Raw genomic sequence first — 13,798 nt, forward strand, 5'->3', positions numbered from 1 at the left:
TCCCTTTCTTCCTCTCTTGCTGTCTTTTTGAATAGGTATTTTCTTTAGTTCTATGCTTAGATTGATTTCTCCTTATTTATCTACGTAGGCTATTGCTTTTTGGTTACATAAAACATATTTATAACCATCTATTTTAAGCTGATAATAACTTTGAACACATACAAAGCTTTCTCACCTCTACACTTTTTTGATATCACAGGATGTATCTTTTTACATTGTGTATTCATTAACAAATGATTGTATTTATACTACTTTTGTCTTTTAACCTTTATACTAGAATTATAAGTATCGTTACATTAGAGAATTGTCAATTTAAGCACTTATATTTACCGTTTTTATACTTTTTCATACATTTTTCTTGTTAATATCCTTTCATTTCAGCTTGAACTCCCTTTAACATTTTATGTAAGGCTGTCTAGTAGTGATGAATTCCTTCAGTGTTTATTTGCATGGAGAACCCTTTCTCAGTTCTGAAGGATGACTTTTCTGGGTAGAGTATCCTCGTTTGGCAGTTTTTTTCTTTAGCACTTTGAACATATCATCCCACTCCTTTCCGGCCTGCAAGGTTCTTGCTGTAAAATCTCCTGAGAGTCTTATGGGGATTCCCTTATGTAACAAATTGCTTTCTTCTTGCTGCTTTTAAGATTATCTCCTTGTCCTTAGTGTTTGGTAAATATGCCTGTGTAGGTCTCTTTGGATTCATCTTGTTTGGTACTTCCTAGCCTTTCTGGATCTTGCTGCCTGTTTCTTTCCTCAGGTTAGGGTTATTTTCAGCCATTAATTCTTTGAAAATGCTTTCTGCCTCTTTCTCCTTTCCTTCTTGGAACTTTATAATGTGTATATTGGTCCATTTGATGGTGCCCTGTAAGTCCCTTAAGTTATTTATCTTCACTCTTTCTCAGTCTTTTTTGTTTTTGCAATTCTAATGGGTTGAATTCCACTGACCTCTTTGAGTTTACTGATCCTTTCTTCCATTTGACTGGTCTGCTGTTGAACTGCTCTTTTAGATTTTTCAAGTTGGTTATTGTATTCTTCAGCTCTGTGAATTCTGTTTGGTATTTTTGAAATATTTTCTATCTGTGTTGTAGTTTTCTTGGTATGCGTGCATTGCTCCTCTGACCTTGGTCAGCATCTTTTGACCATTATTTTAAATTTTCTCTCAAATTAGTGGTATATCTATTTCAATAAGACTTGTTTCTGGATATTTATCTTGTCCATTTGTTTAGGACATAGTTGTTTCTCCATTTTCCTTTCTTCTGTGTTGGTTTCTATGTATTTTATCTAGTTTAAAGAGCCATCTCTCCCAGTCTTGACAGAATGGTCTTGTATAGGGGATGAACCTTGTTGCTCAGCCCAGCCTGAGCTCTTAGTAGTTGTCTTTCAATCTTTTGTGATTGTCCAAGCCTCTTCTTTATTCTTTGGGATTCTCAGGAGAGGGTGTGCTAAGACCTGTCGGTGTCCCAAAGGGGCTGACCATAGTTAGCACCTAGATGCAGGCTAATTAGAATCTGGACCCTCATGCAGTAGGTGGGAAAGTATATAGGTAAGCCCTGTATAGGGAGAAATGGAAATAGGTGTTTTTGCCTCTTCCCTCTGTTCTGGGTCTGGGTGTATATATCCACAGTGTAGGGGTGGGAGGAGAGGGTGCTCCTTCACTATTAAGAATTATTTTATTGTTTGCTACTCTTCTGTGGGACTTGTGAATGCAAGCCCCTATGGGCTATCAGAGCCAGGCAGTCTGGGGACCATCTTCTGGGTGACAGACACAAAAGCTCTGGGGCACAGATGTGTGTGTATGAGCTCTTACAGGAAGATATTAGTGACCTGGCAGTGAGCAGGAAGCAGAAGGTGGGAGGGGCATCTTCCAGCTTCCCTTGTCTGTAGGAACATCGCATCCTGGCTCTTGTTCCTGCTAGATTAGAGGCCTGGCCCTTAGGCAGCAGCTTTAAAATACGCAGATAAAGCTCTTTCAGGGAAAAGTGGGATGGGTGAGTTCATCTGCCCTCTCTGCTCTGAGCCTCAAGGGGATAGCCAGATTGCTGGTGTGCATTTAGAATTGCTTCTTTATTTGCTAGTTTTATGGATCTCAGACACAAGCTTTGTTGGCATTCAGAGCTAGTTGTTTTGGGATTCTGTCCGTCTAGTGGGAGTCTTAAATGTTTGGGTACTAGATGTGGAGTCCAAACCCTTCAGTCCTCGAGTAGAAGCCAGGAGTTTGGACTTCCCTCCCAAACGTATGGTGCTATGTTGGGAGTGATGTTTATGGTTTGTCTCACCTTTTACTGCCTGTTCCAATGTGGGTATTTTCTCATTTATCCAATGTGTAGCTGTACATTTGGTGTTCCCATAGGAAGCTGCTAGGCTCGCCTCCTATGTTGCCATCTTGGTTGACTCCGCCTTCTGAACATAGATGATTTAAGAACTACTTTATAAGAAGTTTTAACAGACTCATTTATCTGCCCTCTCTGAAGTTGACCTCCATTCTTAAAATAACTATTGTTTCAAAACAAATACTATGAGTATTTGTAAAAGCTAAAACTAAGAGGGATCAGAGGGCCTTGGGGTTGTGCTCCACAATCTGCTTTGTTGTTTGATTACTTTACTTGTGAGGAACGTTTTGACACTTAATCATAAACAATTTCAGGTAAGAATCTCTGGGATGGAACCTGAAAAATCTGCATTTTTAACATGCTCTCCAGGTGATTATTACATAGACTGTAGTTTGAGTTCACATTGCCCTCTAGACTGTTATTTTTGTTGACATCATTTGTCAATTTTACCTACTAATTTATTCTAGTTATTAGACTTAACATCTAATTTAATAGGCAGTTTGATTTCTTAGTCTCTCCTTCCTCAGAGGGATTTTGATTCAGTGGGTTGTACTCGGTGCAAATAGCAGAAACAATTGCAATGGCTGTTGTTTGTGTCCCCAGATATGGGGGAGGGCACTCAGAGACTTGGTTTGTATTTTTTTTAAGTTCCACACGTGATTTTATATAAAAATTTAAAAATCAAATCTTGTTTTACAAAGGAGTTTGCATAATTTTGACAGCTGTGTTACTTGCTATTCTGCTTTTATACCAAATCACAAGTAGAATTGCTCTTTTAACAAATAAACCAATTTTAGTTTAGATTTTAGCATTAGTTGTGTTTTCTTTTTCTCATAGGTGTCATCTTTAAGAAATGAAAAGCGAGGCTCATCATATCTCGTCTCTGCCTCAGAAGGTGGTTCCGTCGAATTTGTTGACCAGCATTCACAGGGCACGGGCACATACTACATGGAAAACTACTTAAAAAAGAAGCGAGTGTACTAAGTTAAGGTCTTTCCTTTTATCCTCATACGGTTCTTTACAGTATCTCTGCTGTTCATCGCTGCCTTAACTACATTCAGACTAGCCATATCCTTTAAACACGGGTTTATTAATGTCCCCAGAAGGAACTGTGTTGTGAAGCAGGCAGAATTGCCAAATAAAAAATAAGTAGCAATAAGAATAGACATCAGTTGAGGAATTTTCCACTAGAATTAAATATATCTTAATATGATTATTAATTTACAGTGTTCCAAATATTCCTTATTTATGACAGAATAATTTTGATCCATATATAAAGGTTTGAAGCAATAAATGGGAAAGTTTCCTGAGCCTTAGGTGAATGAATTTCTTATGAGCCAGTGTGCATTTCAATTTACTTTCCCTAGAAGTAATCTCATTTATAGATTTTAGGACTTTTCCTAGAAATACAAGAGTGTAAATGCAAAATGTAGTGATGGTAATGTCAAAGATTCTCTACATGCAAACTAAATTACCACCCCCATACCAGCCATGCAAAATATAAAACCCAAACAGCATGATAGTGAGGCCTTAGTTATATACAGCTAAAGATGCTTTACTTTTAACATATGTTGTTTACCATTTATACCTTTTGTGAAACAGAAGGTATTAAGAAAAGTCACTTTGGTGATCGAATTTCAGGGCTTGGCAAACCACACCCTGGGGTGAAATTCAGTTCTCCACCTGCTTTTGTACTGCCTGCAAGCTAAGGATGATGTTTACATTTTTAACGGTTGGACTGAAAAAGAAAATTTGACTTGAAAATTGTGAAATTCAAGTTTTAGCATACATACATAAAATTTATTGGAGCACAATCATGCTCATTCATTTACCTATTGCCTGTGGCTACTTCTGTGTTATGGTGGTAGAGCCCAATAGCTGTGACAGAGACTGTACAGCCTGCAAAACCTAAAATATTTACTATTTGGCCCTTTATAGGGAAAGTGTGCTGGCCCTTGACATAAGATCATTAATTCCCTAAGCCTTTTACTTCACCTAAAGAAAAACATTTAAGTTCTGCAACAGAGTTGTAAGTGGCAAGGAACACAAGCTTCTATGTCTCATTTTATAGCACCTAATGACTAGATCAGGGCATATACACTGACCATCAAATACAAATTCACAATATAGTAAAAGAGTCAGTACTACCCTCCCTGAAGGAGTCTTAGGGAGTAACAGAACCATTTTGAGCTAATAAGCTATACCTCACTCTGTCTCTTAGTCTTTTGTAGTATGTTAGGCTGAAAAATTACCAGCTATTTAACCCAATTTACCTTTGAAAGAAATGTTTATTGCATACAACTTTTGACATTACCTTTTTCTGAAGATCTTGATACTAAACGCACGAGAAACCGTTTGCCATCTAGAAATTTCTGTTTGTTCCTTATTATGAGAATGTAATTGATGATAAGGAGTTCAGAGGTCTCAGTGATCCTAGTCTTTTTGAAATCAGATGATTTAAATACCTTGTAATTTGGGGGACTTATTTTTGACTATAAGGTATACTGTTTTAATTATGAAGTTTAAAATTGGTACATACTGTGATTTGTAAAGAATTTTATTTGGTCTAATTTATTGCATGTATTAACTTCTATTGGAAAATGACAGTTAAATTCTGGGCAGTTTATATCACAGATAAACTGATAGACTAGACATCACTCAGTCATGACTCAGCAGATGAATAATGGCTTCTCTATGCTCTGCACTTCTTCCCATTTTCCTGTTGCCTCAAACAAGAGTCTTCAGTGATAAGTCACATCTCTATGACAGTACAAACAGAAGATGGTAAACTTTAGAGCTGCAAGATGAAAGCAGGAAGAGTTTCAAAGAATAAAAGTTTTGGATTATAACACATAGTGGCTTTGCCCTGTGTTCCATTACCACTGGATATAAGGAGACCATTGCCACACACCCCCAAAGTCTATACTGTTATTTTTTCTATGTAAATGAATTGAATTCTTTGAAAATGAAATCTTAATAGTAAAAGTCATATGCATGTGGAGTCTCTATTATCTTTATTTGTATAAAGAATAAACAAAGTGCATATAGAGTGGCCACAGGTTTGACACAGACAGACCTTGGTGATACAGGATTACCGAACAAATGTAAATGGCGAGTTTTATCATTGCCATTGAAGCAGTTTTCAGGCTCAAAAGGTGAACATCATATCACACAAATGCTAGACAGCATTAACAAAGTTTTTCAGATTCATGGTCCTAAAGATCTTACAGTTCACACTGAATTAAAGATTAGACGTTTTTGATTACACAGCTACCTCCAGGCAAACTGTCTATGGCTCTTGAACTCCGTGGTGCCTTTAAGCTAGGTCTTTTAAGTTTTGCACCACAGACTGACAGTCAAAATAGTGATTGACTCTTGTAGGTGAATGCTAAGTATTGAAACACTCTAAGAACAGTGCAGTGTGGTATATACTCTGACTGGTTGCATAGAGCATCCCAAACCAATGCTGGTACAGCTTGCCCCAAAGTGGTAAAGTTAGAAAAGGATATACACTGACGTTTCCTAAGAGCATGTTTAATAGTACCCAGGTTCTTGGAATCAATTCTGATTAAAAGTATACTGTTCAGGAAAGCACTGGCATAGGCTTGGTTCTCAAGAATTAACATCATGCAGCAAAGGATTCCACAGCCGTCCCCATGGGTATGACCAGTTTTATCAAAAATGGGTAATGCTGGCCACCCAGGGAGTAGGCACTAAGCCTCTGAAAACAAAGTTTAAGTCCTACTGGTGACAGGAACACACTCATCTTTGTACAGAAACAATAGTATACTAACTGGTATCTAATATTTCAAGAATGCTTGGTCTATCACTGTATAGGTATTAAAATTTGTGTGTATATTAAAGTATCAACTGAGTCCATCGATCTTTATGTTTATGTTCCAGAAAAACATTTCAGATCAACTGGCAACTGGGAGAAAGCAATGATCTTGAGACTATTTTGGTCAGCTCCTCTTGTTTTGAAAAGTCCCATTCTGATAGACAGTTGTAATGGCAAGCCAGCCAAATAAGATGGTGGTATATTTTTCCAAAAGGAGTGCTTAAGTGCTTTCTAATATTTTGGTTGTCATTATTTGTCTATGCTACTGGCGCCAAATTTAAAGAGGAAGTACTTACACATACTAAGCACCGCAGTATGCCTTATATTTACCTGGATACATACCCAAGTATCTTTTTAGACAGAATACAAACTTTTTCCATTAAAAAAATTTTTTTAAATGGCTTGTGTATTTGTTAGGGGAGAGGAGGACTTGATATACAGTGGAATTTAAATGTTATTCATGCTTATTTTAAAAGTGCTTCAAATCCTTCAATAAGGTTCTGAAAGGTTGTCCGATTAGATGGTTGGAATTCCCAGCATTTTCTCATAAGTTGATAAACCTGTAAAAAACAAACCGACCAAAAAACAGTAAAAGTGTTAGATTTAGGAGTTTTTTATATTACAGAATCACCAGGAGTAAGAAAATTTTGGAAATGTAAATGACCTTCCTTAAGTAACAAGATTATCTGAGTAATTTAAAATATAGAAAATGTGACACAACTATAGTTCATAAATATTTTAACATTGGAGAAGCTCATGGGTTAACTGAGCTTCCAAAAAATTCATGTCATTAATTACCTGCCATAAAGCAGTTCACGGGATTGTATCTCAGGTTAGACTCTAAGTGTCCTCACTGGCTGCTTCACTCTCACTCACACATACTATTCAGTACACCCTAATTAGTCCAAATAGTTTTAAAGGCTCAGTTCACTTTACAATACAGAAAACTGAATAAATGTCATAAATGCTGTTGATAAGCTAGATAAACTTTCATGATAAAACTCTACCAAAATATGCTCTTTCAGGGAGCCCACTGAGGTTGACCTACTTTTGCGGGGAATCCATGCTTTGAGCATAACTTCTGGCTGCCGTCTGCCCCAAAGATGATTTCTCAGGTATCTTAAATTCAGCTTCAGAAAATGGAAGGAGTTTTCTACTCGTTCCTTCTCCCACCCCCACTCCCAGTCCCTTGCTGGATAACTCAAACTGTGAAAACGGTAAAAACTGAGTTTTATTACTGTGAAGTGGACCATAAATACCTCATCTGGACAGTTAGGTGGACAAGGCAAACGTTTTCCTTCTTTTAATGTATTCACAAGTCTTGTTACTGTCATCTGGCCATGAGTTGGGCCTATCATTTTCAGGAACAACTATGTAAAATAAAACCAAACAAAATACTTTACTTTGCATATATTTACACAATCAGATTAAGGTGAAATTTCTAGAATTAACTAGAAATTAAAATGACAATAAAAAGGGTTTTCTTCTTAGTAACCTTAAATGAAAGTCCAAAATCCTTATTAGCTCTCAATGATCAGTGTGTAATTTCTCAGACTCTGCCAACCACTCCTTCCCTTGTCCCAGTGAAAATGATCTCATTTGGGAATACATAAAGCTCAGACAAAGCCCCTACCCAATGCCCCCTCACTTAACTCACTTATTTTCCAGGAAACTGTCTCCAGATTCCTGGCACAGAGAAAATCCCTGAAAGTCAGGGTCATCTTACAGAACTCTGGGCTCCTTGTGAAACCAAGACTTGAAAGAGCCACAAATATTGTCAAGTAATAAACCAAAATAAATGGAAAAGTAATACTTCCCTTCTCCATTATAACACACTGACTGAATTCCACTTAAAAACAATGCTTAACAAAGCAGAGATGGACATGTTTTCATTGGGTACTAGATTCAAATGAAGAGATGAGACTTACCGCCATGGGACTGGAATCTGAATCACAGTAAGTAAGCAGCTCGTGCAGAGTTACTCCAAAAGACCAGACATCAGAGGCGATATAAAATTTACACTGAATTAAACACTCTGGAGCATACCTGAAAGAAAGCAGATATGAAACTTCATTTCCTGGGAAGGGTACTCCAACAGACATTACAGAATAACTCAGAAAAATCTATCACCTCTTTAGTCTTCCATAGAATTTAACATTCTATGACATCTAAGCATGAATTGTGGATTAATGACACATGCTGCTGTGGTACACATCTGACATGAAGAACAACAACATTTATAGGCTTTCAGCAGTATATATGTTCTCCAAAATATCAGTAAGACAAGTTTGTGCTCTTCATTTCACAGAGCACATGCTGTCCATGCACAGGAGCCGGCAGCATATGATGACAGGCCCCAGGTTTTATTTGCCTGCAAGCTCAGTCAGCAGTGCCCAGTCCTCTTCCCACATCAACTGTTTTGGTGAATGGGAATCCTAAACACCCAACTGCCTGAGCCAGAAGTGGAGGCATCCCCATATCCAGTTACCTAAATCCTCAAACCTACTCTTAAACCACACTGTCACATCCTGATCACTGTCCTCATTCACTCCATTGCTGCCTCCGGCCCAATCAGACCCCCTGGCTCCAATCTTGCTTCCCGGAGCATCCCACAGTGATTGCTTTAAAAGTCCCTATCCTTAGGACATCAAGTGGCACCCCAAAGCCCTTGCGATGGAGTACCGGCTCTTGTCACTTGGCTTCCAGAGCTCAGCCTTGGCAATACCCTGATACCTCCCACTTCATGACCCTGCCACACTGAGCCTCTTTCCGTTCCTGGGGTCATCAGCTGCTCTGGTCTCATTCTTGTTAAGTCACCCATCCCTTCTAACCATCTTTACAAACCCTCATGAATCTAAAATCTTAACAGGACTTGCAGAAAACCAAGCCTTTTATGCTTATGTACCACAAAATTGGCTTCTTTGCCCATTAGATCCTAAACAGTCTGCTTGTTCACCATCATCTCTCTATTGAGTGCCTGGAACAAAGTAGGACCTTGACATATATCTGTTTAATGAACGAATGAAGGTTTAGGCTCCACAGGCAGAGAGATTGTGTCTATGCAGGGTGCACCTTGGAGGCGCTAGCAGTTTCACAGGAGTGGGTGGAGTGGAGACTAAAGCAGCGTCTCTCCTGGATAGTGTTTCAGGCTGAGGGGTCCAAGTCAGGCTGTGGCCTTCTAACCAGGCTACTCCTAGTGATTCATGAGAAGACGGCCAGGTTTCCTGTGTACTTTGCTCTGCTCTGCCCAAGATCTCTCTCAATGTGTCAGTGCTTGCCTCGGCAGCGCCTCATTCCTGCGCCCTCCTCCTCCCTGCCCTCCAGGCTTCCTCTGCACGGTGTGGTGTGACTACTGCAGCTGCTAACAGTTCTAGGAACTGCGTCAGACATCAGCCTAGTGCCCTCTCCTGGAAGCCGGAGACGCTGAGCTGGCAGCTAGAGCTCTCCATTCCCGGGAAGGTGGTGTGTGCAGTGCAGGCAGCTCTGTGTGGGTTGCTTTCAGGGAACAGCCTAAAAGGTGTTTCTTGAAGGCAAAGATCAATCAATTCCAAATGTTCTATGACCTTTCTACCCTTGACTCAGACAGAAGGAATGAGACATTAACACAGCTAGAAAGGGCTTATCAAAACAGTGGAAACCAACTGATGAAATGTTTGACTCAGTTACCAAAACACAGGGCTGTCCCGGTCGTCCTTGACTGTGTAGTACTCCTTATCGGTTTCAATTGCTTTGGTTAAACCAAAGTCTCCAATTTTCACTTGGTGTTCACTCTCAACAAGGACATTTCTCGCTGCTAAGTCCCGGTGAACATACTGCCGAGAACCCAAATAGTCCATCCCCTGATGGAGAGAAGTAAAGGTAGGATGACACATTGCTGGAGGTCAGTTCAGACGGCATTTTGCAGCTATCACTTCTTAACAAAAAACTACAGATCTCACTTCATTCATATGTCACTGGGTTTTTTTTGTTTTTACTTTTATGCAAGAATAGTAAAACCAACCTCATTAAAAGAAATACACATTAAATTAGCCATACTAACAAATCAGTTTACTTTCTTAGGAGAGACTAATTTTTCATCCAAATCATACAAAGCAAAATAAACTCAGAGCAATTATTGGGAAGTTTCCCACTTGCAGTCTAATTACAAATGAATTACACAGAACAGGGTGTCTGATTTCTTAATCTGTAATATACTGTCTTTTTTTTTACCTTACAAATCTGAACAGCATATTTCAACTGCTGTTTGAGGTTTATTTTGTTCTTATTCTTTGGAAGATACTCTTTAAGGCTTCCCGAAGGCAGAAATTCCATGATGAGCTTAATGCCATTTCCTCCTGTTCAGAAAAAGCACCCATCAGTACAAGATTGCCAAATGAAGGAAATGGGAGAAAGTAAGGAGCACAGGATTTGCAGGCAGAGGACCCGAACTAATTCAATGTCACTCGGCATCACAGGCAAGTTACTTAAGCCCAAGAGCCTCAGGAGACTAAGCAGCAGTGAACAGGGATCGTGACCCTTGTGGACATAATCCAGAGTCATCAGCACTCACTGAGATAACACAGAGTGCTCTGCAAACCAGAGCAGGTGATCAATGTATTAAAAATATGAGCCGTATCATTTCATTATCAATACAATATGTACATAAGGTCCTGGCTTATAAAAAAGATACACTTACTGGTAGATACTACTTGCCACCCTGATTTAGACAACTAGAAAACAAAATATCCTGGCTAGTGTTGGGTCAGAATAGGGAAAGGGGAGAAGTGGTTATCAGGTTTACATGACCTTCAGGCCCTAAATGGGAGAATTAGGATGGATGAAGTCCAGTCTCCAGTGTGGATACGTGAACAGCCCGGAGAGCATCTGGCACCATCCTGGCTGCAGGGGAAGATGGGAACCTTCCTTGGGAGCTCCACAGCTGTTGAGGGGTTTGACAGTGCATATGACTTCAAACCCAAGAGCCCAGGGGCCATCAGTGAGCATGTGCAGGTGGCCTAGATATGGCCAAGGACACCACCTATTCGGCATCGGCCTTACAATTCCAGATGGTCACTTAGTTTTTAAACCAACCCCACTTTGTTCAACATACCGTCTTCCGTACAGATGCCTTTGTACTTCACAATGTTCTCATGATAGAGGTTCCTTAAGATTTCTATTTCCTTCTTCAGATCAGCTATGTGGTTACCACCACTCTCAGGCTTCAGGGATTTGACAGCTACCTGCTCCCCTGTATTGTCCCCCTCAGGGTCATACCTGCAGAGCTCAACCTTCCCAAAGTGGCCCTGGAGGGAAAGATGCATGTGCTTGATCAGAAAAACCCCAGCCTGAGCCAGCAGGAACACCCGTGGAGGTGGAGGCTTGCTCCTTGTGCTGTTCCCTCGAAGGCCAGGGGTGCACAGCACAGCCCAACCTCGCAAGCAGCCAGCTCCTACCAGGCCTCTTCCCACTCACCACAGCCCCTTCCTATCTTGGCCTCACATGCTATACCCTCCATTACTGAGCCAAGTGACTGGTGAACCAATGCCAGTTTCCATGAAAATGTAACCCAAAAGGAAATGAAGGTTATTTCTGGACCTTTCGGACAACTATGGCTTTTTTTCAGCCCTGAGCCCCCTATGGGAGAGGCACCACAAAATAGCTAACAGAGCACTGCATGAGGAGTCTTTAGAAGATGTGGGACCAGATCCCAGCTAAGCCATTTGATGGTGATGATGGCCCCGTGGCCCTGTCACCAATCTTCTGAGCTGGGTCCAGAGGTGCTGAATGCACACAGTAGTACTACACCCTCAGGGATGCTGTGAGGGACTAAGGACACTGCACCTGTAAAAAGTCTGGCACACGGCCTTGGCACATGGCAGATACTCAACACAGGGCAGTCTCTGTTTACATAACTGAACTACAAAAAATCTGTATAAAGATGCAAATCCCAGTAGCTTTTCTAGTCACATTAACTGTTAAAAAACTCCCATTCGAGGTCCAAGGGAAAAGCTAACATTCAGTTCTGGCCTGCTGTGTAGTAAATTCATCCCTCATTTAAGCAGCCTCACAGGGATATATATGCCCAGGAAAGTCAGAGACAGGGATTTTTTTATTTCCACCATATCTATACCTATTCCCCTGTATCTCTCCTCTCCCTTTCCATTCTCTTCCATCCCTGAAAGATCAAGTCTCTTTAGGCAGCAAACCAATATACTGTGTGTATACACAGCCACATACATGCATAAGTATATGTAAGCTGTCACTGTGTGAGTGTCAAATGGGGAAAGATACCATCCCTTGTGATTCAAGTGGCCCTAAGAAAATGCAGTAAGATGCTTTCTATTATCAATCTTGACCCAAAATGAGAGAATGGAGAGTGGCTTTAGATGTAAAGACAGGTGATGTGGTCGATAGGGGATGTGAGTATAACTTGCCTCTCCCAAGTCACGGATCCTCTTTAAGAACCGCTTTTCAAAATGTGTGGGATCCACTTCAGTTTGTGGCTTTTTCTCTGAAACAATGTCTGGATCTAACAGGAGAGAGAAGAACACAGGTTAATAAGGAGTGACTGCCACTAACGGCTCCTTGTTACTCCCCCACTCCCTGAGGCATCGGCTGGTCTCAGTTACACAGCACAAGACAGTGTCGTACTCTGCTCCTCCAGCTTATTGATGTCTCTCATGATGGCTCGGAAGAAAGGTCTCTGATTGGGGTCATAGTTCATGCAGCGGGTCATAAGGTCAGCCAGCTCCTTACAAGACGGTGTCACTGGCCTGCATCGGCTTTCATAGAATCTCTCTTTCTGTAAAGAGGACCACATGTAAGAAACCAAAGGAACCACTCATAAACCTTTTAGCCCAGCTCAGAAGGAGTTGCTAATCTCTAATTTAATTCCCCAAAGCCCTGATTAAAGGTAGATTTTATAAACTTGAGTTACTGTTGCCTTATTTCAGCTTTGAGAAATCTTGTCTTGATAATAAAATAATCCATAGTCAGGATACAATAGAAACTCAATAAATACCTGTGTTAATTTTACTGAATAATAGGCACTTAAAAATCTCAGATAAACAACACTATAATGATCGGTTGAGCACATACTGTACGCCTGGCACTCTATGTGCATTCTTTACTTATTTCCACAACAACCCTGGCAAAGTAGGTTATTATTTATCCCATTTTAAGATGATGAAACAAGCTCAAGGAAGTTACATTTTCAAGGTCACACAGCCAGTAAACCTGTGGAGGAGATTCAAACCTGCACCCATCTCTTCCTACAATATGAGACTGCCTGGTAACTGCTGAGATGTCCATGAGTGTCCAAGAAGTTCTCACTCAGCTCACAACCTGGAAAGCAACTGCTCACCTCGATCAGCGTCTTGTCTTTTAGGGGGATCTCGCCATTGTAGCAGATTTCCCAGAGTGTGGTTCCAAAGCTCCATTTGTCTGCGGCCACGCTCAGGTTCTTGCAGTCTTCCACACACTCAGGAGCAATCCACGGGATTCGTTCTATGCACTCTGGAAAAAGACAACAGATATTTATAGATCAGTTTCTGGAATCATGTGGGAAGTAAATCACTGTCATTGCAGTAAGAGCCATGAGCTACTGAAGAAACTATTTCAAACAGTGTTTCCCAAACAACGACCATGGTTA

At 40.4% G+C, this 13,798-nt stretch overlaps 2 protein-coding genes across 3 annotated transcripts in view; one reads left to right on the top strand and one right to left on the bottom strand.

Annotated features, from left to right (window-relative positions):
* RAVER2 (ribonucleoprotein, PTB binding 2) overlaps nt 1-5,331 on the top strand; it is a 110,063-nt gene extending 104,732 nt beyond the window's left edge. For both annotated transcript variants that reach the window (XM_036911305.2, XM_036911306.2), the window contains exon 12: nt 3,168-5,331. In XM_036911305.2, the coding sequence (XP_036767200.2) occupies nt 3,168-3,314 (147 nt within the window). In that variant the 3' untranslated portion in view covers nt 3,315-5,331. The remainder of the gene's footprint in view (nt 1-3,167) is intronic.
* JAK1 (Janus kinase 1) overlaps nt 5,328-13,798 on the bottom strand; it is a 138,802-nt gene continuing 130,331 nt past the window's right edge. Inside the window, exons 17-25 of the mRNA XM_036911304.2 lie at nt 13,511-13,662; nt 12,799-12,949; nt 12,582-12,676; nt 11,258-11,450; nt 10,378-10,502; nt 9,835-10,007; nt 8,097-8,214; nt 7,428-7,538; nt 5,328-6,728 (exon numbers count right to left, since the gene is read on the bottom strand). Coding sequence (XP_036767199.1) covers nt 6,633-6,728; nt 7,428-7,538; nt 8,097-8,214; nt 9,835-10,007; nt 10,378-10,502; nt 11,258-11,450; nt 12,582-12,676; nt 12,799-12,949; nt 13,511-13,662 — 1,214 coding nt within the window. The 3' untranslated portion in view covers nt 5,328-6,632. The remainder of the gene's footprint in view (nt 6,729-7,427; nt 7,539-8,096; nt 8,215-9,834; nt 10,008-10,377; nt 10,503-11,257; nt 11,451-12,581; nt 12,677-12,798; nt 12,950-13,510; nt 13,663-13,798) is intronic.

This window comes from Manis pentadactyla, chromosome 4, assembly GCF_030020395.1.
Source record: "Manis pentadactyla isolate mManPen7 chromosome 4, mManPen7.hap1, whole genome shotgun sequence".
Taxonomy (NCBI): domain Eukaryota; kingdom Metazoa; phylum Chordata; class Mammalia; order Pholidota; family Manidae; genus Manis; species Manis pentadactyla.